This window comes from Ornithodoros turicata, chromosome 4, assembly GCF_037126465.1.
Source record: "Ornithodoros turicata isolate Travis chromosome 4, ASM3712646v1, whole genome shotgun sequence".
In the NCBI taxonomy this organism is placed as follows: Eukaryota; Metazoa; Arthropoda; class Arachnida; order Ixodida; family Argasidae; genus Ornithodoros; species Ornithodoros turicata.
The window spans coordinates 22,019,162-22,046,438 of NC_088204.1; the positions used below are offsets into that span (position 1 = coordinate 22,019,162).

Below are 27,277 nucleotides of genomic sequence, written 5' to 3' on the forward strand. Positions count from 1 at the left end.
GTCAAATCGTTTGAGGAGACCAATGACAGCCCGTTCCGCATTGTCGGGAGTGGGAAAGCGTAAATTGCGGTTTTTGTTTCTCTCATAAATCACGAGTGACGCAACTGAATGAATCCCGTTCCTTCTGTGTTAGAGTCGATGTAGCGGCATCTTTCATTCCGCGAGGAGAAATCTTTGCACTTTAGTTCCACCCTTAGAGGCAAGAGCGTTAACCTAACTTGAACTTAACTTGAACACCATTCCGGTCTGCGGGCCCTGGTGGTGCTATGTAGAAATAACGGCGGAGGGTGTTTTTGTCATCTATTTACAGTTAGAGGGGTGATTCTCGTTATGAAGGTGTTGTTTTTTGCTAGGCGCTGCCAGGGCGGCTCTCTTCCCGATGAAAAGCCGATCAAAACCCAAACGAAACTTTACGCTCTTCCGAAAGCTTACAACATGGAAACTTCATTCACATTTTTGTTCCGTAAAATATTGAACAGTTTTTACAGCAGTGGAAAACTTTTAAATTTTAATGAGCCCTTCTCCAAGCGCAGGCGCTGCGAACTCCCTTAGCCAGCAAAGCTGACGCGACTCAATACGCCATCTATCGGGAATGCACGCAACGCCGCTCAAACCACTTTCCCTTTCGCCCATTGTGAATTGGAACGGTGTAATACAAGACGCTTGTCGTCGAGAATGTCCGGGAGGGCGCATCCAGGAACACTGCACGTTTGGGTGGCTGAACAGTAGCTGCCTTTCTGTACACGCACTGTTAAAACAGAGCTTCACCACAGAGCACGCTCCTAGCCAACCATCATTCCGAATGATATCATTGTGCGTTTTGATTTGTTGAAAATGGGAGGAGGCGCCTATCTGGGACAGATTATCTTGTCCCAGACAGGCACCTCCCCCCTGTTTCGAACAAATCATGACACAGAATGATATCATTCGGTATGATGGTTGGCTAGGAGCGTGCTATGTGGTGAAGTTCTGTTTTAACAGTGCAGAGGAAGCTAGTATTCACGTAGTTCAGGCATCCATGCGAATCAGTTGGAGTCGGAGCTTTGCTCACTGCATTGACACGCATGCGGTAACGCGTAATAATAAATATATGTACAGGGTGTTTCACCTAAAGTGATAAAAAATTCTAACTGGCGACGTACTCGCCGGAGGATTGTGGGACTTTAGGCAATTGCCTTCTGGAAACCTTTGCCGCCATTTAGGAAGGCTTTGGACAATTTTTAATTGAGGGAAATTTATTTTGAGTGCGTTAGCATTAGGACTGTCAAAATGGAAAACGCCGTATGTATGTGTATGTGTGTGTGTGTCTGTGTGTGAGATGGTGAAGCCTCACTGAGGCAGAGGTATAAGTGGACATGTAAAGGGGTTATAAGAGGGTAAATGTAAATGGAGGTAAATAATTTTAAATTGAAGTAGTCGAAGGTAATTAACAGTAAGAGGTAGGAGTAATTGAAAGTAATGAGAGGCAATTAAAGGCTATTAAAACATGAAAGTTGTGTTTAAAGGTAATAAATATATGTAATTAAGAGAAAGATGAAATGAAGATTACCCACGGTAATCGCAGGTTACTGGAGGCAATTAAATGTGATCAAAGGTAATAACGTCAACAACAACAACAACAACAACAAATAAGTTAATGATAATGAATGGGGAAATTCGCCACTTAAGGTGCGGCCCACTACCCCAAGGCACAATGGGTCAGGATGTGATGTGTCCTGATGATGAGGTGATGAACGATGCTAAATAGGGATAGTCAGTGGAGTAAGTATGACATCACAACGGTAGGCAAAACCACAGCACACAAAAATACACACACAGCGCACACGTACGCAGGCAGATTATAGGGTAGAAAGGAGACCAGTGTCCCGGAGAAACATCTTGAAATACTCAAGAACTTGACGATGGTCAGTCTGGTTAGACCCAGGGCCGAGAATGGTTGCCAATGTGAGTGGTGCGGCCGTGATCGACTGCAGGCGACACTGTAGAGCTGCTCTTTGGGAGGTGTATAGATGGCAGTCGAGGAGCACATGCTTGGTGTCCGCCAAAACAGCACAGCGAGAGCAGAGCATCGAGTCAGAGCGGCCGATCAGATGCTTGAAATGGGGGGTGAATGCAACCCCAAGACGAAGCCTGTGTATCAGCGACGCAAAATGGCGAGGCATACGAGAAGGCATGGTGAAGCCAAAGTCAGGGTCCACTTCACGCATCAGAACTCTTGATGGAACATCTCGAGACCATTGCGCATGTGCGAGAGGCCCCACCACATCATTTAGGAAGGTTCGCCTGTCGCCTTTGGGGAGGGTAATCCGCACGCTTGATCGGGAATGATACGCAGCTGCTGCAGCCTCGTCAGCCTCTTCATTGCCGCGGATGCCGCAGTGGGCAGGAACCCACTGGAGGTAGATAGAGTGCCCGCTGATCTCAAGACGGCTTAGTTCCTCCAGTATGTCCACCACCACAGGCGCGTGTGATCCACGAATACCCATGTTCGCTATACACTGGAGAGCTGCCTTGGAGTCGCAGTATATCACCCAGCTGCTGATAGCGGCTGATGCAATGTGCTTGAGGAAGAACAAAATGGCATGCAACTCCGCAGACGTAGATGAGGTGCGGTGCGAGAGGCGGTATGCGTGGCACGACGACATAGTCGGGATGGTAAAGGCAGCAGTGGAGCCGTGTAATAACGTCAATTAAAGAGGATTAAATGGAATTCAAGGTTACCTCAGGTATCCTCCGGTTATCTTCGGTAAAGGGTAATTACAAAGTAATTGAAAGTAATTGAGGCTAATTAAAGGTTAAATAAATGAACTTCCATATAGTAATCGAAAGTGTCGAACCGGAAGTCAAGTAGAGACCGCAGGTAGACAACCGGAAGTCAGGTTAGACCGAAAGTGGAGAACCGGAAATCGAGCTGGACCGGAAGTGCATACCGGAAGTCCAGTATAGACGGGAAGTGGCCATCCAGAAGTCGGGTTTAGACCGGAGGTGGACAACCGGAAGTTGGATTTAGACAGGAAGTCAAGTATGGACCGGAAACGGCGCTTAATGCTGACGCATTTCCCTCCCATTTACCGCTAAATCGCCACTGAATTTTTTTTCAATTGAACTTTGAAAATTGCCAAGCGAACCTCACTTTTTTTACAGAAATATGAAGTCCTCCACGGATAACCACAGCCCCAACAAAAACTATGCACAGTATCGCAACAGAAATAGTGGGAAAAATTAGTAAAATTTCCGCTTTAGCCCCGCATGCTCGATTGTCGCAAAGAAGAGCGCACGGGAGATGCGGGGAGAGGAGGAAGTGTTCCCTTCCTCTTGTTTTACCTTTCTTTCCCCGCTTTGACCTTGATGCAACCGTCTTATTACAAAGAAAACAATACAAGTCTTATCACAAAGAAGGCAAAAGGCGGGGACACTTCCTCCTCTACGCACCGACCGATCAACCGATCGACCGTATGCACCATGCCGGTTCCCGAAAGCCCCCTAGTAAGGGCACGCAGCATACCGTATTTAGCGAAAACCCGCAAAAGTAACTGAAGGAAGCTCCGTGAACCGATTTTTTCCAGCCCCGTAAATAGGTCACATCGTACACTTCCGCTCGTCAAAAACAAAAACAAAAAACAAAACACAGTTTCTTCATGCACCGCATAGCACGCTCTTAGCCAACCATTATCTCGAATGATATCGCTATGTGGCCTGATTTGTTCAAAGCGGTAGGTGTACGCCTTTTCTGTGACACTTATGCGGTTCATAATTGTCACAAAAATGGCGTACGCCTCCCGTTTTCAACAAATCGGGGCAGATAACGATATCATTCGAGATGATGGTTGGCTAGGAGCGTGCTATGCGGTGAAGTTCATTTTTAAGAGTGTGGGGCATATCATTACAGAGTGTTAGTTTTGTGATCCTGTCATTCGAGTACCTGAGGTGTGAAAATTTACGTAAGCGTGACTTTCTTATAACGTTTAAATGGGCGTAAATATCTCGAATGCACGTGACGGTTTCGATCTTTCTAATTAATGGTGACAGATATAACAGGGCTCCTCCTCTTTATCTGGATCCTGGTAGGAGACGTGACTAAATTAAGGTCTTTCACGGCAAAGTGTACATTCTCATCGGGAAGGTTCCACGCAGATATTGACCCCATCTCATAATAAACCATACAGCGAGGCTTAATATAGCTGCATGGGGAAGACACGTGCCGTCAGCACAGCGGCTTATGGGGGAGCGGATATATTTATTACAACAAAGAAAAAAAAAAGGGAGGAAAGGTCAGCCAAACGGCATGTCGGCTTGCTATTCAAAAAAAAAAAAAAAAAGAAAGAAAGAAAGAAAAGAACAAAATAAAAATAAATAAAAGTAAACTAAAAAGAAAAGATAAGAATTGGGAAATAAAGGATAAACTAACAAAAGGTAAAAGCAAGATGAGATAGATTAAAGACAAAGATGACTTAAGAAAAATGCGTATGAGGGTGAGAGGTGAGGGTGGGGCACTGAAGAATGAGATGGCTCGACTTGAGTTCACAGGCTGTTCATAGGACCTGTGACGCTGAGGAACGTCAAAACTGCTTTTGTCACAGACCGCTGTGTGGGATGTCGTATTGGGCCGAGCAGAGTGGCTGGAGAAAAGTCTGTGCACCGCAGCTCGCGTAGGCGTCGTCTGAGCGCTGCTCGAGGGGTGTCGAATCTGCGGCAGCCGAGGAAAAGGTGTGGGATGTCAGCTTGAACAGCGCAAGTGGAGCATTTGGGCGAGTGGAGAACACTCATTTTATAGCGAAGCAGAGGTGTCCTGGCGACATTAAGTCGTAGTCGGTGTAGAATGGGCGCTTCTCGACGCGAGCAGTGGTGTGTGGCAACGAAATCCATCGACGGGTCGATGGACTGGAGGTGATCGTTTAATCGGACAGCGCCCTTTTGAAACTGCCGAGTGCTGCTGTGGCGGATTCGGCGTATCTGTAATCGACATGCTGAGGCTGAAAGTGGTAGTGGTGGTTATTGACGGGGACGTCCCCATGTGCCCGATGTGCTAAGGCGTCTGCGCGGGTGTTTCCGAGGCCGTGTAGAATAGACAGGCTGTGTGCTGTTGAAGCTGATACATCTTCTCCTCGACTGTCACAGGTTCGCGCCCCTCGAGCCACGCTCAGACGGCGCCTACTCGAGCTGCGGTGCACAGACTTTTCTCTGGCCAGTCTGCTCGGCCCAGTACGACACCACACACAGCGGTCTGTGACCAACGCTGTTTTGACTTTCTTGAGCGATTCAGGTCTTATGAACAGCCTGTGAACTACAGTCGTGCAATCTCACTCTTCAGTGCCCCACTCTCACCCTCAGCGCATTAACCTCATGCTTTTCTTTTAAAGTCATCTTCTGTAATTCATATCATCATTCATTCACTGTTTGTTACTCATCTTTTCTTTCGTAATCTTTGCCTTTAATCTGTCTCATCCCTCTTTCACCGTTTTGTTGGTCTATCCTTTACTTCTCAGTTCATTTCATTTCTTTTTTATTTATTTTATTCTTCTTTCTTCATCTCCATTCTTCTTCTTTTCTTTCTTCTTCATTCTTCTTGTTTTCTTTTTCATTTGTTTCATTCTTCTTTCTTCATCTTGATACTTCTTCTTTTTGTTGCGGAATAGCAAGCCGACGTCCCATTTGGCTGACCTTTCCCCCGTTTTTTTTTTAAATTTCGTCTAATAAATATATCCACCCCCCGTACCGCAATGTGCCCAGAGTCAACGCTGTGTGCACGTGACGGAGGTCAGCGCATGAAGGGCCCCACGACGATCCCGCAATGCAACGTAGAGCATTTACAAAACCGCTTGTCCTTCAAAGGCGCATCATATAATAGCTTGGTCAGCAAAAAATTCAGCCTTGTTCTCGACTCGTCCCGGCCAGAACCGTGACACTGACCACATGAGTGAGACGAACAACAGGGAGGTATAATAGCTAGAGATGTACGCGGCTAAGTAATTTCGTACCTGCGCCAGATGTACCACAACATGTACCACACTCACCCGCAAACCGCAGCGTGTGCTGTTGGTATACCCGCACTACTGGGGACGCAATGCGGGTATACCCGCATTTTACCCACCATCTGCATCTACACCGACTTTCTATTGGACAATAACAAAACAGCAAAAAAAAAAAAAGAAGAAAAGAAAAAAAAAGGACAGGATCATTCTGGATGACAGTTACTTCTTAGCGTGTCATGCAGTGAAGTTCTGTGTTCAGGGTTTGCATGGGAAAACGACTGACATGGTAAGAGCTAGTGCAAGAAGTAACTTCAAGCGCGGAACCACAGAGACAGGGTCCAAGTTACATCATGTTGTACTATCAAGCCCAGACTTCTATACGTTGTTCAGCTACTGGAACCTGGTCGTGATATTGTGAGATGTTGTGTGAGATGATGAGATTGTATTGTGAGATGATCGCGATATTGTGAGATGAGATGTCAGCTCGTGTGCTGTCGGATAGAGTTGAGTTGAAAGGAACGACAGGAATTTCAAATTACCGTGGGTTTATGTGAACAAAATTTACTTTTCCAGGTATTTTTCTCTATGAAAGCTAAGGAACATGCGAGAACTTAATTACATGTAGTAAGTAGCAATGTAGTAAATTAGTCCGACGACCGGTACCAGCCTTGAAGTGCCGTGAAGTATTAAGTCTATCCGGACATTGTTGCACTGTGTGTTGTAAAGTGTTTTCGCAGTTTACGTACTATACTTTGTTTGCAGTTTAGTGAAAGGTCGCAGGGCGAAGCTATTGCAAGCGAGGAAGGAATGTAGCAATAATGGCTGCAGCGCCACACAGTTGTAACAATGAAAGGCCACGCTTGTGTCAGGGGCAGCAGTTACACGGAGTCACAAAACTCGTGAGAGATGCACAAGACGGTCCGTTCGAGAATTTACTGCCTGGATGTACTTACTGGTTGACTCGAACTTGTTGACAGCGACTGATTAGTCTGTCAGATTGGCGACGAGAATGGGGTCGCAAAACGTTAGTTTAAGGCAGGCGGTAGTGTGGGTTTACCCGCACTACTCGCGGAAGCATTGCGGGCACACCCGCAAGTTACCCCCAAACCGCGGCGACATTGAATTTCTGCCCGCAAATCGCGAAACTGCGCGGGTATGTGCGGGTAACCGCGCGTAAGCCCACACTTCTGGCAATAGCGTGTGTACCTCAATGCGATAACTTTTGCGTTCTACAATTCACAGAGTTCAGTATTTCTTGACGTGTTAACTACATTTCGTTGATAAAACTAGTACTAAAACCTACTAAAGTCGATCCCCGATTTATGAACGGTTAATATTCCTGGAAAAATCGTTCATAGATCGAGGGTCTATAAATCGAGGTGTGAAATGAGGAAGGGGATGTGTCTTGTGCCCGCGAGCCACTAAATAAGCTTCGTTTCAAAGTATCCACACTGTGTTCCAAGAGCGAGCATGCGCCATCATGTTTCCGCGCCACGGTAGCCACGCGCACGCGCACTTTAGCGCATGATGCCACATATCGTGCGTGCGTGAAATGTTCCTTTCCCTTGCAAACAGCTCATGAAGGTTGACGGCCTTGAGCTCACCTTGACATCCTCGGGACGCTCTGGTGGACAATACACGGATTATGGTACATCAATAATACACGATTCTCTATCCCACAGGGAGCATTATGTTCGGAGTCTTGATCCTCAACAGGGGATGGTGCCGGTGTGCTGCGGAAACAAGATGGCGCTCCTTTTCTCCCTTGGACCTCAGTGTCGATATTCTGAAGCGAAGCTTATTTAGTGACTCTATTGTGCCCCAAAGAGGGCACCGTTCATCAAACGAGAGAATTCATAAATCGGGGGCTCATAAATCAAGGTTGACCGTATATGTAGTGAAGACTATCGGCTTTACGAGATGCTTTTGGACAAAAGGAAGTATAAATTTTGATCTATGGGCTGGTGTATGGATAAGTGAATCTTATAGTCCACGATTCACGAATATAGGGTAAGGTGAGGCAAGATGAGGCAGTATTTGCAATTAAATCGACGTTCACCTGTCTGTTGTTCGTCTGTGTACCTCGTCGCTGAGTTCGTCATTTGCAATTGAAATTTTTATTTTTCCTGTAAAAAAAAAAAAAAAAACTAGTCATAAGCATGTTCAAAGGGGTCTAGAGCATTTGACCTGTGAATGCAGAGCGGGCGTGGCCGGTGTAAGGTAAACGCAAAACAAGAAATTTAAAAATGCAGATTGTCTGATCTTGCCGCAACCCTCGGGCCAAGACGAGGCATCGCGTGGGGCAAGATGAGGCACGCCGTGGTAATAAACTACAGAAATTAGTTTTTGCAGTCGATGTAGACAAAGTAAAGTCCATGGGCCCCTACACTATCCCCGTATAAGCCCACCGTCCACATGCTGTGCAATGAAACCACACAGAACCCGGTGCTGTTTTGCTCCACCGTCCTTTGCAAACGAGGCACCGCCAGTGTGATGTGTCGTCGGTCGCTCGCTGTTGCGTGCGCTTCTGCTTTGCTGGAAATATCATAGGAACAGGAAAAATTGCTGGAAAATCCTAGTCAATACGAAAAAAAAGAAATATCTGAGGAACAAGCATAAAGCCGCCTAATAGTTGACTTGTCCGTTTTTAAATTACATTAAAATGTCGCGTCTTGCCCAGTGCATATCATCAAGTGAATTAATTTTTCTGTTCAACACCAGAAAACAAAGAGCGCCCATATGTAGAATGTGGACTTATGACAGAATAAGCCTGCGAAACGCTGCTGTACAGATGACAAGAAAATGGACTACAGAAAATCGTGCCTTTTCGGCGGGTCTTTAGGCTCCAGGCAGAAGTAACAGATTTTTTTTTCTCTTCAACGCATACACCAATTCGGACAATTCTCACGTGCAATAAAGCAGACATGCAGTGCTACCTATCAGTAAAGTCTCAAGCGCATGGACCAACGCGTCACTGATAGTGATACCCCTGCCCTGACACACGGGCACGTTTGAATTCCTTTCCATTAGGTTTCCTTTACAGCTGCAAAGAACACCTTCGCGAAAGGAGTACGTGCCGGTGACACTCGGCAATAGCGAGCTCCTTTTGACGTTTCGTTTGAAAAATATACCCAAATGTGTCGCGCCAGATATTTCCATTAGAACTATAGCCTACACGTACGACATAGTAACAGTAAACATAACACTACGACAAATGAAATCAAAATACGTACTGCAACTGCAATATCTGTAGGCAGACTTCGAGTACTTGAAAAATGAAAACACGCGGTCTAGCCTTCGTTCGAGAGTATTGTCGTCGTACCGCCCTTCGTTCGAGGCTACGCCATACGCCTTTACAGATGAATAGGAGATCGCCGATCTCAGCTTCCCAAAAGGACCGCTTCGTAAAAGCAGATTCTCCTTTGCCGTGTTTCACGTCACGCAACGCCTTTCCGTTAGGTGTCCCTTTGTGCAAAGGAGTTCAAACGTGCCGGTGTGTCAGGGGTATGAAACAGGTGGCGTGGATAAAAAATTGTCGCGTCTTGTCCTGTGTCTCATCTTGTCCTACCTTACCCTATGTCACCCAATGACGCCTTCATCTTCATGTTTGTTAAAGATCTCACGATGTCTCTACATGAAGATTATCATTGTGGCTGTTGCGTGTTAAAACGGGTACACTATTGTTTAGGCACTTGCTGTTTGTACCAGGGATCAGAACCGAAACTGAACGCGAACCGAAAACCGTTAAAAACTCATATTTTTGCTGAACCGCAACTGAATGAACCAACATATTGTTTTTCACGCATTAAACCGAACTGGAACTGAACCGAAATAAATTTAGGCGGTTACCGGTTCGCGAAACGGTTCAGGTGTAATGTGTGTTGTGAGAGATCGGAACTGCGATTTACGCAGCGGGTTGAGCCGCGTTGCCAAACAAATTCTAAACCGAAACTAAAAAAAAACAAAAAAAAAAAAAAAACACCTACAACTCATGTGCGCGAGGTATTTCCACCTCGCGGCTTTTGCGTTCACCCGGTTGTGTTATAATTTTGAGGTCGTCCTTTTGGAAGTTGTAGGCTTCCTTGAACGCGATTTTTGTCGTCCAGCAACCTCAAGTATTCATTTTCGGTTGTGAAAATAACGGCCAGTTCTGAGCAGGATGTAACAGGGAGTACACGATGAGTGAACGTAGAGGGTACAGTATGCTACCGTAACGTTGCACCTGGTATGCAGATCTGTAACACCCAGTGCTGCTGTGAACCACTGCTGTGTCGGCAGCAACAACAAAAGCAGGTTTGTGTTGTTTGAGAGTCGTAAGCGTGTGCTTGCTTTTAATCCATTTCCATTTGCTCAAAATTCACTTTCCTGAACTGGTTAAAACCGATTTAAACCGGTTCAAACCGATATTTTGTGCTACTGCGTCGCCGGATCCGAACCGAAGCAATATGCCTGATCCTGAACCCGAACCGGAAAAAAAGTTCCAATCCCTGGTTGTTATTGCCAACTATAGCATGGGACAAGACGTAATGCAACACTCACGGCGAATTCCGCTGGTTGTTGTAATGCAGAAAAAGTTACAGTGGCTCGAGCGTGACTGCCACTTTTTGTTCAGGATAATACTTACTTACTGTCACACGGACGAAAGCTCAATCCAACGTGCGTCGCGTTTCATTGGTCCTTCTGTCCGCTCTTCGTTCGTGTCGTGTCGGCACAGTTCCTTAAGAAGTCGGCTCGTGGTGCACATTCCCGAGAGTCGTGACGTTACCCATCTCTGTAAGGTCGACAACGGCGAACGCTACCACCACCACCTGTGCTCGTTGCTCGCTTGAGTGTGGCCGACTACGGCAAGCATTTCCACTACCACCACCTCTGGGCTCAGCTACAACTCATACTGCACTATACGCTGCACAAAGACGATCAGCTGAACTCGCCAACGCGCGCAAAAAAAAAAAAAAAAAAAAACAAATAAAAAAAATAAAAAGACACGTCAGCAATGGCGTTGAACAGGACGCATTGTTTTGGCTGCACTGGACATGCTGCTTACTTGAAGGAATGCATTGTGTAGCTTTTATTTTACACGAGGGATCGTAGCCACAATGGTTTGCGTGAGTGCGCGCCGCGCCGCACTGAAACTATATGGTAAGCGCACCGTATACTAAAACACGCCACGCATGTGCAGCGTGATGGCAACCGCTAACGCATAACATACCCTGTCTAACATACTCCTCTTTACTTGTGTTTTGTGTTCCTGTCCCTACCCCCATCTCAAGGAAATGATACCATCAACATACATAAGCGCCTAAACGCTATACTAATGCTGCTTGTTATGTGGTGCATCGCTTCATGGAGGTTCGCTTGTGGCGTTATCGTCAACTGCGCGCCTTAATCGTAATTTGCAACTAGTTGTGATTAGATGCTCGTCTGACTTATGGGGCGCGAGGCAGTGATGAATTCGCGTCCTTTTACTTCACACGTGGACACCCTAAGGAAAAATGAAATGCCGATTGTCTATCTTTTCACACATTTTACTGTCTTTTCACTATTTTCTTACCTCCCTCTTATTGTACCTGCAAGTCCCACAGTGCGTTTAATGGAGTGCCTCTCTCTTTCTTTTACCTCTCTTCTTTGCGAGACCACGACCCAGAGCCACGGGAACATTGGCAACATTCGGATGTCAGACCCGTTTATTTTTCATCTGACCTGGTTGTTGCAGACTTCGTCGGCCTGAGAAACGTCGGAGAGTATGTTTGATCGAAGTTGCGTTCAAGCTCGTGAGTACTCATGACCATGAGGTCTGTGAGAGTCTTCACTGACATTGATGAGCGAAATACAGTTCTCATCTTCTTTATACTGAAAACCTGATCACCTTCATTATTGCTATGCAGTGTGGCAAGTAGATGAACCTCAGCTTTGCCACTGTGCAAAACTTCAGTCTTTCTTCTTTTAAGATGACGCTGGAAATATCACACGCCTGCGGTTCCGCGAATTCGACTTCCACTGCATGCAATCTTCTTCTGGGGAATCGCTATACCCCTGGGGTAGTAGTTCCTGGAAGGCGTCAATAGGCCAGTGAGGTCTTTTGAAAAATGCTTTGCTCTCTGGGAAACTTCTGTACTCTTCAATGTTGCATCTTCAAGTGGAAATTCAGGCCGGATGTAATCAGACACCAAGGTAAAGTAAAAAAAAAAAGAAAGAAAAGATAGAAAAAAAAAAGAAGACTGCTGCTTCGCGTCTAATCAGGCTCCTGAAATGCAGTCACCCTCACCCTCACTTTTGCAACTCTTTGATTCTTAATACTTTGGTAAGGATCTTGCAGTGAAGGACAGAGGGCCTTAATTGCAGTGGGGTTGGCAAACTTAGCCATAAGGTCCTCAAGCAGCTGCAGTAAGAGTCTGTAACAGATGAACTTACTGGTGCCTGTTACTGAAGCTGGCATAGCCCTATTTTTTGAAAAACAAGGAATACACCTTCCAAGAAAAGGCCATGACCAAAGTTTACGTTAGAGGGGAGGAAGTAAAGTAACCGTTTCTCAACGGCTCGAGTAGTGATGTGCGGCATCCTCAGATGAAGGATTTAATCTTTTTGCTGATGGAGCATTGATCTTGAGCTTGTGGTAGAAAATATTCACAAGAACCTCATCAAATTTTGCAGGTGGTTGGGGCGCTCGTTTTTTGGCCGCAAGATTATCATATGACAGGGGCACTCAACCACATTAGATTTTCTTGAGCTTCCTTTAGCACAGTTACAATGCCGTTTTTCTCCAATTATGGCACTTGCGTTATCGGCACACAATGCGCAAGGCAATAGACGATTTTACATGCAGCAGCGCCGTCGGCGGGGCAAGGTATTGTGGGATATTTGAGGGAGAGAGCCCGCCCTTTCGCTCAACCCATAGTTGCAGTGGATGACGCTTGTGGCCACGAGAGCGTGGCCGACTACGGCAAGCAGACGACGCTCTTCGCCTCTCAAGATACCCACAGTGCCTTGCGCGGCTCACTTGACGGCGCGCGTAACTTCGTGTAATCGTGTATTAGCACTGGTATACCACGCGACTTGAGCACGTCGAGGAGAAGGTTTCCAATCTCCCGTCTGGCAGGGTCTACTTGCAGTGTTTGCAAATACCCTCCGCGACTCCTTTACGTAGGGAAGAACTGGGAGAGTTGTCACAGTTTTTACTTCTGACTTTGCTGTGACGAAAGTACGTTTGTCAGGCTGATGAAACCAACGCTGGACTTTAGTGCGATCTTTTGGCTACACATGCACATCTTAAACTAAAGCTGGCCTTCAAAAATAACTTATAAAAGAGATTTGCGCGGAGGTCATGAAGTGTGACAATACGCCCCAGTAGCTGGGCAGGTTGTCACACGGGCTGGGGCAGGTTGTCTCAGCTACATTTTCTCGTAATCTTTATTGTGGAGTTGTACCGAATGAAACACCATTGGAAGTGCATATGGAAAACGAAATAACCGAGAGAAGAACCAGATAGGTTCAGAGAAGAACCTATTATCTTAAGCCTTACGTTTTATATTTCCACGTCTGTCCTAGCTGTACAGGATTCATGCAAGCTAGCCATTAGTGGCTGGTAGACCTGCATTGTAAATGTAAAAAGCGGCATTAAGTTATTATCTCTAAAATGTACTAAAAAAAGCTCCTGAAGCAATTTCGCGCGGATGTAGTTTGCGCTGTTAGTTGCTCTACCAGTTGAAGCACGTGACAAGACAACTTGCCCCGCATCGTATGGAACAACTGACCCCTATGATACCCGCAATGATTTTGTCAGCAGCTGACTTAGCTGTGAAGCGTATTCCGTTGAAAATCCGTGAAAATATTTTCGAAACTTGAATAAACATTATGAACTCGTGCGTTCCTTAGAATTTTAGTGTGTGTCGTGCAAAATTTGAAAATTGCAAGGAGAGAAAATTTTACTCACTCGTGACAGAAACAAGACTTGTGCCGTGTGCACCTTGCCATCACACTTTCCATGACAATGGAAGTTTCTTCAGTTAGTGTTTGCTCGTGCCTCTAACAAACAGCGGGAAAATATGATATAATGTGATGTGATAGCGGGAAAATGGCTCAGCTGCTCGGCTTCGTTTTCTGTAAATGGCGAGTGTGACAACCGTCCCCGGCTTGCCCTAGTTAGTTGCCACGATTCGCGTATAGTTGCGACGCACTGCCATTGCTCCCGTCTGCCGCGATTGCGAAAGCACGTCGTCCTCAAATACTCTAAGATTGCGTTTCATGCCTCCGTAGCCGTTTCCCCGATAATGACTAATAATTCGCCTCGTCCGTCACACCGCACTTGGGAAACATCTTCCGCACTAACGGTCCAACGTGCGCACTCGCAGTCAGACGTAGATTGCGCTCAACGAGAGAACTCGCGAAAGGGCACGGGACGCAAATCACGTTAACCAATGTAGTTGTGCCAGAATGAGATGATTGTGCCTTATTAATTTCACGGTATAGCTTTGCATCAGCCTTAGCCAACTCGCTTTTATATTTACAGGTCCGAAGCTCGAGATCCCCAAGAACGCCCGTGGAATCAACGTTTTCGAAACTAAAGCTTAAAAAAAAGAGAGAAAAAGAAGTCGCTTCGTCGCAAATGTGTGCCTCGTTTTGCACCGGGTTACCCTAGGTTAATATTTAGAGGAGGGCTAGGCCTGTGAGCTCACGGCCTACTCATTTACAGCAAAAAGAAAAAAAAAAAAAGAAAGAAAAAGATGAAGAGGAGAAACTGAAGGTTACAAAAAACAACAACTTTATTTTAACGATGATGCTTGGGCACTTCTATCGCCAGGGGCGATACTTTACCCCTGTGTTTTTCAACCTTGGTTCCGCAAGCCTTGTCCTGAAGTTCCGCAGATAGGATACTCCTCAGCACAAGCGAGTGTACCTTGACCACCTCCCAAGGCTCGCTCTTGGACAGCGTTGTTATCGGACCGTGCTTTGATCGTTGGCATTGGGATTGACATCGAGATCGCAGGACTGTCATCTTCATCGGTTGGCTCAACCTGCAACTCAACCCGACGATTTCTCCGCACCACGCTCTTGCTTTTCTCTTAATTGTGTTTCGAAAGCATTACAAGCATTTCCAAAGTCGGAGCTGCTTCCGGAGTAACTTCGGAGCTACTCCCCTGCCTACATGAACTAAGGATTCACAAGCATCAGTGGCAATCCACAATGCGTTATCTGCGGGGATGTATTGGGAAACACTTGAATGAACCCGGCAAACCTCAACCGACATCCCGCGGAGAAACAATAAAAAAAAAAATATAATTAAAAATTAAATATTCAGGTATACAGAACTAAAATTTGCTACTTGTATGAACGCCTCACCCACTTCTACCGAGTTGCGCCACTCGAGGTCGTGCTGGCACGATCAGTGACTCCCTCGAATAAGAGAGAGAGAGAGAAGAGAGCCACCGGACCGCTCTACCCCATTGCTGGCATGAAGGTTACAAGAGTGGATTGTCTTAATTGCTTCTTTGGCTAACATTTAATTACTTAACTAGTCCTAGCTACAAGAAAGTAGCGCTAAAAATCTCGAGAACGAACTTCATATCAGAATAACATTGCACCAAACATTTATTTCCAGGTTAGTGTGCTATTACCTTATTTCGAATGAAAAGATAGAAGGTGAACATCTGACGGTACAATTAAATAAAAACTTGCCGCTGTGTCAGCTGATCGGTAAACATCTCAATTGGTGTGCTAAATACAACAGACAGCAAGCCTAATGCGAGCGACATCGGCAGAGCTGGTAACGGTGTCCCCGCTATGACTAGGAGCAGTAACGTTAGGCACACTCCTACAAGGACGGCCACGAAGCACGCCGCGATCAAGTTCCAGTTGCCGTATGACGCAACTTTGCCCACAAGGACACTGTAGAATACGAAGTCACCTAGTCCCATCACGACTCCACCTTCAAACGCGCCTTCCCGGAGATTCTCCCTGTTGTCAGGGCTGCCACAGGTACTCCCCTTCCTCGTCCTGTCCGGTCGACCTGTAATACTCTTCATTTCTGTATCATCCGTGTTACTGAACCTCTTGGTGGAAACATTGGACGTGCCCGTGGAGAAAACCACCCCCCTGAGAATACTGTCATCTGCTTCTCTCGCCATTTCGATAAGTAACCTCAGCGGTCCGACGACACAGAGCACAGCCATCAAGTCCCAAAGAGGCATGAAGGACAACACGAGCCACAAGGTCCAGTTTGGTATGAGCTCAATTATCATCAGTGCTATGAAGCTGGACTGTATGATGAGGTACACTTGTTGCAGAAACAGTGGTCCCTTGTAGTAGACACAGATAATTCCAACTGTGGTGAGATTCCAAACGACGAATTCGGCCGTAAATATATCCACTTCTACGTTGGTCGCAAGCGTCAGATATCCCAGAAGGGCAACAAACGCCTGGCTCAGAATGAAGCAAGTGTTCATCATGATCCACGTCTTGAGGAAACAGTAGAAATGAAAGTAGAACAAGGCTAGCACTAAGCACGTTGCTGCTGCGATTGCGAAGATGAATACGGCAGCGTCGTATAGCGAGATGATGGCTCGTTGTGTTTCGTTTTCGTGATCTTCGAGGCGTTCTGTAGTGGGGAAGATATCGGTGTTGAGTTGAATGGCAGGGGGACTGAGGACTCTGCATACGATGACTACCATCATGCAGAAGGAAATGGCGGCCAGGAGGCGTACGACGTGCTGCAGGCTGTCATCGACGGCGACCCACAAGTCCCGGAGGTCTTGAGGTGAGGGGCTTTGCGGGCAAGGCGATGGTTCCTCTCGTAGCAAACGCTCTCGCTCCGGTGACGAGGCATTTGAGTCAGTCATGCTTGTTACCACTTGGCGTGACGTTAGCATACAGACAGTGTTCGGTGTTAGACGACGTTGAATCGGTTGAATTCCAACGAAACCTTCCTCTTTTTCTTCTTCTCCTTCCTCCCGCTCTGAGCTTCATCCACCAAGGGAGATTGACCAGGGTAAATTATATCTAAAAGTGAAGATCAGGATGTTGAATGTGCGTGTAGGACAGATAGAGTGCAGAAAATGAACGTGCGGAAGTACAGTGCAATGCAGTGCAGTGCAGTGAGGTATGAAACGTTCAAATGACGTACTTCGTTTTTCTCAATGGCGGTGACGAAGACGATGATGATGATGCCATGTAGTGGTAGTCATGGAACTGCTCCAATGATGATGATGACGATGCAAGACGTTTCCTTCAGAATGTAGCAAGCAGCCAATGCCTGCTGAAAGCGATGACGACGATTGTAAATCGTGTGAAGACAAGCGAGACGATAGGGTTATTCTCCTAGCGAGCAGAGGTGAGGAGTAATGCATTATCAAGGGTGGATTACATTTTTTGAGTCAGTTACGAATTATGTATTGAGTGTATGTATGAATGTGTATGTATGCATGAATTATGAATTATGTTTTGACTGAGTAATGCAGGGTGACATTACTCATTACTTTCGTCGAATGTTCATTGCGTGACGTGAAGGTTGGGAATATGCAGGTTTTTCCAACCCGTCTTTAACAGTGAGCACAGGGAAACAAACACGTAGAGGGGTCTAACCTAGGGAATTCTCCCAGAGGTCAACAGTCGGCGCTTTGCGTCATCAGTGTCCACATGGTGATATCACCTTCTTTCTCCTGTACGCATTTGGGGTAAAGGAGAATCAACGATACAGAAACATAGCCTCTATGCGGGTAACATGTGACGAGTCCACTGGTGACTTGCTGTTTTGGTCATGCACTGCGCTAGTTTATCTTGTGCTGTCAGAGGTCGTTTTTCTGCCAGGACAGAATTGTAGAGCTGGGCATAGGGAAGAGACATCATGAAGCTGGCGGGTGGAGAGTTGTCCCTTCCGTGGGTCGATTTAGTTCCTATTTCGAGCCACTTAGTTGCGATGGGACAAATTTTTATGGGATTTTGAGAAGCTGTAACTGATGTGCCCGGTCAAAAAAGTCCTACTCGACTTGTGTCAGAGAATTTTCCAAGCTGAGAAAGCATCTCCAGGGATATTTTTTAACAGTCTTTTTCGCGGCACGCTCTTTTCATCCAAGCACCCAGAACCACCGAAAACGGGATACTTGAAAGGACACGCTTCCCCTGTTCGGGCGGCTATTGCCTATAGACCGTTTACAGCAGCCAGTTGCTTCGGGCGCTAATAGATGGCGCCACAGTAGCCACGCCATTGCTTGCCTTCTGCGACTGCCTTTGTGCCTTTGCCTATGTGAGTGTTTCCGACATTTTTTTGCCGCTGTGCTACAGTTCTGTGCAAAATCTGGAAAAGCAGACGGAAGACTTGTTGCGTGATTGAGTGTACAAACTGTAGCAGAGATCTGATCGTGTGGGACGAAGCTGTTTGTTAAATTCACGAGCCGTCACTATACAAAGACTGCTCGCGTTCGAGGCCTTTTGCAATGCACGGGTTTCCACAAAGAGAGAAAAGCAAGATGATTCGACAACACTAGGTATCGAATCTTCAGAGGAAGGATATTTCAAACTGGGAGAGTCAGCGAGGGTAAGTAATGCAGCCCTCAAAGTGGCGCAGCATTTCTGTGTGAGCCCCAAAGTCCGCTGTAGGCGTTGGCTGCTGCTTGTGAGAATAGACTCCCCCCATAGTAGCAAGCGAGTCCCACGAAGCGAGTCTCTGTACTACACGTTCTTCTCACTGTTTGTGTCGGCCTGATGTCGGCCTTTAAAATTCATACACCAGCGTTGCACTGGTACAGTACTACACCGACATGGCCGCTGTCAAACAGCTTCGTTCCCTTTGCAAATTCTCTGTAGATCAGCGCAGGCTTTCCGTCTCCCTCTAGCTCGTTGATCATGTGGTTGTATACATCTGAAATCAACAATAAAAGTATGCTACTTCATAATGACAGCGTAACAGCCCTTACATGCTTATCTTTCTCAGGTAGTTGTACCGCAACCCTTGCGATAAAAAGCAAGAAATCACGATCTTACGATATTACATTATGAACGTACCCACAACGTAACGTATGCGCAACAAAAGAAGAGGGGAAAAAAAAACCCGCCGATATATGTAGGAACTCGAGCATAGTGGGGCCGATCATCTGGGACGCACGAGGACAGAAATATCACTCTAAATCAAGCAAATGCACTTACCTGACCGTTGAAGCTTCGGGCATAGCTTCGTGTCATCCTTCCATCCGGAATTCATTATAAAAATTTAAAATCGGAGAAAGCATCTCTGGGTTGCACCACCGTACTATGTGCGCGGTGCAAACAGGCAGCCGAAAGAGAAGGCAAGCAGTGGCGCGCAAGGTCACGTGCGCTAAGATGGCGGCGCCCAGATAACTCTGCTGTAAACTGTCTATAACAAATAAATCAAGGAAGAAAACCCACGAGTGGCAGGTTTGAAGGGCAAGGGCAGGTTGCAGGCAGGCGGGGAGGCCCTTGTAGTGGCACAAATCGTCAGCGCATGCGCCGACGCGTCTTTTTTTCATAAACGGAGGGTGAGGTGTACGTGGGTGCTGTTATATCCGCGTTCATATCGCGCTGCATCGTGGTTCGCGGATAAAAATATAGCGTCCTGAAATCCGCGCGGCAAAAGTGCGGATATGACCTCGCACCGGTTCGCGCGGTTATCCGCATTTTTTCCGCAAATATCCCTAATCGAAAATCAGGAGGGTCTAGGGTAGTGTCCATGGTGTCAGCATTTCTTCCTGAGGTTTTTGAGTTAATTGATTCTTGAGCATTGTAGTCTTACGAGTCCGTGTCGTTCATGTTTGCGGCCCGCCTAGGCTAATTCTTCTTGCAAGCATTAGTGTCTCTGTCGACGTCCCCCAGGTGGAGTCACAATTGACATAGATACAGTCTCGAGCCTCTTTAGTGAGACACTCGTGAACTCGACTTCCACGCTTTTCTTTCCCCATTTTCTTTCGGAACCGTTCCCTCCCCATGCATCTCATGATTTTGCACAAATGGGAATCGAACACGTGTGTGGACCTTTTTCACCACGGCCTATACGCATGCGCATGACCTTGAGGCGTCGGAGAGGGTTATCTCCGTCTTCACTAGATGGCTCTGTACGGGAACTACAGAAGTGGGGAGACCGCACGAAAGGCGCCAGCTCGTCGGTCCCACTCCGGACCGGTTTTTTGTCCTTTGTGCCACCCACATGGATTTGTTTTGACGCGCTCCGAGCGTGGTCCGCTGGAGAGCCACTAGGATACGACGCGTATGTGAAAAAGGTCCATTCTTCCCTGGATGTTACGAACCGCCGTCGTTTCGACGACTGGTCCTCGCTGGTTGAGCGAGCAATGTCATTGGAAGATACCACAGATATAGGAAACCTAACTAAGCAGATAGTTTAATTCGATTTCTTCGGCAAATAAGGTGTAAGATGTTCTTTACAATGTCTCTTGTTTCGTAATTAATAATACCGCAGCCTTGTGTTATACATAGACTTTTCTCTGACGAGTTTCATGTACTCTTGGGCCATTGGACCATTTTCCTGAGAACGCACAGCGCATGCGCGGCTCGCGTTCTGGCTGAAAACAGCCGGAACCAACATACGCTACGCATCATTACTACGCTAACGGTGCTACAATTTTCCCGCTCTGGGGTCATTCCATCAATGAGAGGTTATGCTTCCCGGGTTTCGATATCAAAAATTCAGGGAAAGCATCCAGGAACGATAACGAACAGCTTTAATGCAGAATGGCTTCTTGAGTTTCAAAGAAGTGGCGCATAGCTCACTGGTCTGGCATGGAATGGCACGGCGGGCTGCAGGGTGATCCATTTCCCCCTCAAAATTGACGAGTCAGTGAAGTCCAGAACTGTATTTTAATGAAAGGCCGGCAGACAGGAAGACGACCCAAAACAGAAAGAGAACGAGCTCTCGTGCTCCTGAGTTTTGTTGGCTTTCGTGCACGAGCCGGATGACGTTGGCCCGTGACCGACGATGACGGTGCCGATGAGGATGTAACCCGGGCCGACCGTAGCAACACAGGGTCGTGACAAAGGTCATGTTGCATACATTAAACGGACACTCAAACTTCGTACAGATAGCATCAGTAGGAACTGGGCTTAAGATGGATACCCAAAAAGCGAACATACTCCGGACGCTGGAACAGAGACACGAAAACTAAACTGCGGCGCCTCCTCACGTGCAGTTGTTTTCAGCCAGTAGTAGACGACATTCGAGAGGGCGCCACATCTCAAGAAAATGGTCCATTGGCTGTATGATCAATATCTCCCGTAACGGTCGTCCCTTTTCACAGGAATTACACGCGTGCGATCACACGTGCTATTAACGGGGTCAACTCTAATCCCAAACGGTGTCGATGTGTGTCATCCTTTGCATTTTTTCTGGACAGTTCTGAATGACATGTTCCCCACTTGTTTGCATGCTGAAAAAATGAAAACGTTTGTAAGATTGATAATAATTAGGAGTAGATTTACCCGTGAGGTGAGTCAGCCTGTTTGTGTAGCGACATGCTAACCCACCACAGGAATAAGGGGCGGATCTAGGATTTTTCTGATTGGGGGGTCCAGCCTTGGCGAGCATGGTAGATACAAGACCTAGGTCAATTAAACACTATATGTGTAGACAAAAACTTAGGTGGGGGTCAGGACATCCTGACCCCCCTCTAGATCCGCCCCTGGCCGCAGGGTAGGACTGCGGATAATGTTAACCACCTGGGGTTCTTTCGACGTCCACCGGAAATCTCCGACATACGAAGCGGGAAGCAATGTTTCCCTCCCCCGCACTACTACCGTCCAGGGCCGGAATCTAATCTGCGATCTTGAGCTCAGCAAGCCAACACCATTTGTATGACAACATTTTCGTCAAGTTGATCTTTTTCCTACAAATATGATAACAGCGTATTTGCGGATATACCGTACTCAATATCCGCGGTTGCGGATGCGTGCCACCTATGTCATCTAGCGAATGCGGTCGGTGATCTTATATGCGCGGCTACAGGGCGTATGCGGATACAGTCAATGTTATCCGCGCACACCTCTGAGGATGACATCATCACCAACAGGAAGGAGCCGTGCAGGGGTTGTAATCGTTGGCGGGGACAACTGATAACTCTCTTTTACGTCCAGTAACACGGCGGTCCATTGCACACTAGCACAGGCGTACAGTGGAAACTGGTATTCGCTATGGTAAGTAGCTCAGCTGCCTGCCCCGCTCCCCAGTCTCCCTCTCTCTCCCATTGCCCGTGGAGCGATATCATTGGTCCCTCTCCCACATAAGGGACTACCATTTCAGGTTGAGGCTCACTCTCCTACCGACCTTTGTAGAGAACCATGCCAGTCTACGAATACCCCAGTGCCGTGTATTAAAAGGGAGCCTGGCGATTAGGAGGAGCCTAAAAAAGACTCTTACACACCCTTACTTAAAAGACGCTGACTCTTAATTGTTACGTCATGGCGACGACTAAGCAGGCTTGCTCCATCTAGGTGGTGTTGGACAGACCGTCGTTGCGTATTCCTAAAACCCAATAACTTATTCTTGGTTTCACGTTATTGAGATAAACTGTCTAAATAATGGACGCATCCACAAGGTAGGTACACTCTAAACGCTGTACCTCTCAAAAGCCCCATTTTAAGAGGTATACCGGGTGTTTCAAAAAGATCCCCCTGTCGAATAATTTGTAGACAACTGTGGTGCTATCGAGGAACTTAATTTTTGGTAAAGATCTTTGGGACATCGGCCATCAACTGAGTAGTGAGTGACTCATTTGCATACGCTCACCAATTAAAGAAACATTCTAACTTTTAAATATTACTTCGCACCTTTACGGAATTTTGTTTTACGTATCGGGACCTTCAGCGAAAGATATTCCAAGAAAAAAAAAAACGTCGACACTTAATAATTTTTTCGAGTAATTAATCGATTTCAGTTTGTACTATGTTTCTTGCGCGGAGCAGTGCACCAATGCGCTCTTCGTGTTCGTCCGCCTGGTTGGCACACGGGGGTGACAGAAGATAAGGAACAGCCGCAAGGCCGCAGGAGACGCTTTGGTGGTCCTTCTCCCAACGTTCTCTCTCTTGATTTGATGAAAATGGGAAGCGTGCGCCTTTTTGTACCAATTATGCCGCACATAATGGCCACAGTAGGCTCCGCCTCCCGTTTTCAACAAATCAGGGGCGAGAACGTTTTCATTCTGGATGATGATCGGCTAGGAGCGTTCTATGTGGTGAAGTTCATGTTCATGTGGTGAAGTTTAAGTGTGTACCCCACTAGTTCACAGCGCTCGTGGCGCATTCGTCATCATCCATGATAAGAGCACGCTATGTCCATAGGTGGGGAAGTTACTTTTATTTTGTAGTGCACTACCGTTACTCACTACTTTTTCGAAAAGTAACGCGTTACGTTATTCGTTACTGTTGCGGTAGTAGGTAACGCGTTACTAACGCCGTTACTTCTGATAAGTAATGCCGTTACTTTTGCATTACTTCACCAGTTGTCCTTATAATATGTACCATTTTTGGTTGAGTCACATAAGTGCATTCCGCAAATCAATACAAGCAATGTTTGGCACAAACAAGGGTCACACATGAACACAACTTACATGTACGATTTATTGCAACGCAGAAGTAGTTGATGTTCAAAATTTTCATCGGTGAGCTTCGCCCGTTGGGCTGAGAGGACGCCTAATGACCAGTGAGTGCTCCTTGTCAAGGTTGATAGAGACGGTGACCTTTTATCTCATACAGTACAAATCCAAACAGCCAATTACTTGGTACTTTGTTACGTGTTCAGAGGGTAGAGGCTATTTTTCTGCCGCTTTTGCCCCATTCGTCCGAAAAATACCAGAGGGAGTGAAAAACAGAGGTGGTAGACAAAGGTGACACCTCAACCAGGGTAGGTCAACAACCCTTCTTATGCATTCTTCGTGGGTGTCGATGTGACCTTCTTGTCATTGTTGAAGATGAATAGAAAAAATCGGGGATTTTCCCGGATTCTGCAGGCACGGTTCTCGCTCAAGCTTTCAAGTTCCCGAACACGCAGTAACGCATAACGCCGTTACGCGTTAGTTGTTAAAAATGTAATGACGTTACGTTACTCATTACTTTTCTCCCAAATGTAATGCGTTACCATATTTCACTACTCGAATGTAACGCGTTACCGGTAACGCACTACTTTGTAACGCGTTACTCCCCACCTATGGCTATGTCACCTACGGAACAGCAGATCCGCCAGCGCTGTTTACCAGACTCCTCGAGACTAGTAAACAGCGCTGTCTATCCTGGTGGCAACCTCCATCGTCGGAAGCCCATCCAAAGAGTTCTTGTAGACGTTTTCAAGGTCGTCGACCCACATGGGCGACTGTAGGAGCACGTGATGCATAACAGCAACTAATGTATAACTGTTCTCCCCTTCCCCTCCCCTTTCCCTCCTCCTTCCTCTCCCCCCGCCCCCGAGCAACATGCCGCCCGCTAGGCAGGCAGATCGCTCGTCTATCCAACGTTATCCCCCCCCCCTCCCTTGTTTACCAGTCGCTTCGAGAAGCAATACCAAAGCGTCTCTTGCGGCTGTTCCTAATCTTCCGTCGTCCTCTTGCATGAACCACGCGGACGAACACGAAATTGACAGCCGGATAGCTGACCCAAAGAGCGCATTGGTGCACTGCTGCTCTCAAGAAATATGTAAACCGAAACCGCTTAATTACTCGGAAAAATCACAGAGTGTCGACACGTTTTTTTTCTTGGAATATTTTTCGCGGAAGGTCCCGATACGTAAAACAGAGGTTCCGTAAGCGTGCGAAGTAAAATTTAAAAGTTAGGATGTTTATTTAATTAATGAGCGTATGCAAATGATCCGCTCACTACTCAGTTCATGGTCGATGTCCCAAGGATCTTTACGAAAAAGAAATTTCTTCGATGGCTCCACTTGTTCACGAATTATACAGCCGGGGCACCTTCGTGAAACCCCCTTTTACCTTTTATTTTATGCGGTACAGGAAATCTTACAAGGTACAGTCCCTACAAGGTACGCCGCTCCAAAGGTACAGCCCTTATAAGGTACGCCTGTATCAGGTACTCCGATAGTAAGGTGCAGCGTACATCAGTGAAACTCCTTATCTATGGATAAGGTGCCTTTCTTAAAGGGACGATCGCATCCGGAAAGGTGCGTATTAAACCGGCACGGTAATGTTCGGCACCGCTTCACAGTCTGCTTGGCCATGACTCTCTTGCGAAAACAACTTACATAAAATGAACGAGTTTTAAAGATTCTCACTCCCCCTGCAGCTAAGGAAGCCCAAGCGATAGTAACATCATGATGACGGAATCCAGGCAGACCAATAGGAGCGCAGCGCAGGCGATTGTCTCCGAGCTCGTCTGCTTCGCGTTCACTCAGCAAAAAGTCCTCGGTAAATACGCCGACTTTCGCAGTCTCAGTTCTGACGCTACCATGTCGTGTGGAACACAGCGTCACGCTCCTGGTTGTACGAGCATGCCCGACGCTAACCAAGAAGTGACATTCCAGAAGCCGATCACAGACTCTTCGCGAACTGCAGACGCGCTGCCATCTGCCTTCCCACCGCTCGCCGAAAGCCATCTGGGCGCCCCCTGGTTGGACTTGTCTTAAAGAAGTAAAGAAGGTAACTGGTTTATGTTTATAGACAGGGAATGCAGTTGCCGAGTTTGAGGAACAGGAGTGTCGTGCTGTCTTTCTGTGCTCCAAACTCACGGAAATGTATTCCCGTGTCCGCGCTGGACAATGAGTGTATACTCTCAATGAGCTGTATTACTTTACGCTTGCAAACGTTCCAGTTACTCTCAAGTGATCGCGACGAGAGGTCGGTTAGGAACTGGTCGTGGTGTGCACAAAGCTCGCTGTTTATTGTTGCGAAGTTTGCCTTGACGTAACTTGTAATTATTTTCTTGGTTTCACAGCGTTCTGTAGCAACGTTAATGTAGCAGTGGAGCACAGAATGATAGTTCAGCCCATCGAAAATTGAGAGATTACTGACAAGGTCAGCTGCATTGGTTAGTAATAAATCCAGTACGTTAGAAGTACTTCGGGTAGCTCTGGTTGGGCATTTCACTAACTGTGACTGATTGAACGTTTTACACACATCTAAAAAAGCAATGCATTCGCCGGAGGATGATATCGCATGAATGTCGAGGGAAAGCCAGTTTATCGAGGGGTAATTAAAGTCTCCAGTGAGAAAAATAGGTATACCAGGGAAACGGAGTACAACAAGATTCAGCGCGTCATGCAATTCAGTAACAAACGTAGTGCTACATGAAGGTGGTCTGTAACATACCCCCATGATCATCCTCCTGTGCTTATAGTTCACAACAACCCAAGACATTTCTGCCAACCCAAGACATTCTTGTTTATGGGATTCTTTTCTGAGATGGGAAAGTTCCTTTCTAACAGCCATGTTTGATCAAACGTGCTTGGGACGTCATAACTAACCTTTTCACATTACGAAGAAGTCGCAGATGTTGTACTGAACACTTGTGCCAACTATGGGAAACTCCTTTCTTTCGAGGTTTGTATTTCTATGCTTATTTATCCTGTATTGTGGTTTTGACCGCTTGCGTTCTTCGAGGTTATTCACATCTCTTTTCATGTTTATTCCCCTCCCCCCCCCCCCCCCCATACGAATATTGGAATTGCCAGTTCTGACAGTCTCGGGAGTAACAGCTCCATATTTTCGTTTTACTATCTAATGCAACCGCGGGTTGTTTTTCCCTCTCCGATGCGTTAGAGTGACTAATTGGACCGGCTACTCCTGTACGCTTATGGTAGCGAGGAGTGTCTACCAAGGAGTCTAAAAGGATGTTTGGAATACAGAAGACCTAAGGAAGGAGATCACAGAGCGTGCACCATGTGGATGTGCTGCTGGCCAGTCGCCGAGTACCTCCTTGAGGTCAGGAGGGCCGTTGTTGTTGAGTTGTATTGCAGTTCCATTCTCCCACAAATCACAAACGACGCAACAGCTGAATCCAGTTCCTTTTGTATTGCAGTAGAGGTAACGGCGTCTTTTATTACGGGAGGCGAAGTTTTTGCCACTTTAAATAAAGCTTTATCAACACTACACGTCGGTGTCATTGCGCAGTGTACATAATAGGCAGACAAATTCCAAATAGTCGATGCTAACAACAACAACAACAACAACAGCTACATTGATGACGATGAGATGATGTGTTTCACCGTAGCAATTGCGATACTATATACAGGGTCCCAGAAAACGTATCATTGCATTGCAATTAAGAAAAACTACGCCACCTAGAATCATGCGGTCAACGGCATTTGTTCTTACTAGATTTTTGCCAACTCCTGATGTGAATGTCATGTATCG

At 46.6% G+C, this 27,277-nt stretch overlaps 1 protein-coding gene and 1 long non-coding RNA gene across 2 annotated transcripts; one reads left to right on the forward strand and one right to left on the reverse strand.

Annotated features, from left to right (window-relative positions):
• Positions 1 to 15,628: 15,628 nt before the first annotated feature.
• Positions 15,629 to 16,804, reverse strand: LOC135391409 (presenilin-1-like). Its single transcript, XM_064621664.1, has one exon. It carries the CDS (start codon positions 16,802 to 16,804, stop codon positions 15,629 to 15,631), a length of 1,176 nt encoding a protein of 391 aa, XP_064477734.1.
• Positions 16,805 to 17,162: 358 nt separating this feature from the next.
• LOC135392798 (uncharacterized) lies at positions 17,163 to 26,950 on the forward strand. The gene is made up of 4 exons (XR_010422225.1): positions 17,163 to 17,295; positions 25,212 to 25,333; positions 25,450 to 25,564; positions 26,684 to 26,950. It is a non-coding gene; the product is annotated as an uncharacterized LOC135392798 (long non-coding RNA).
• The last annotated feature ends 327 nt before the right edge of the window (positions 26,951 to 27,277 follow it).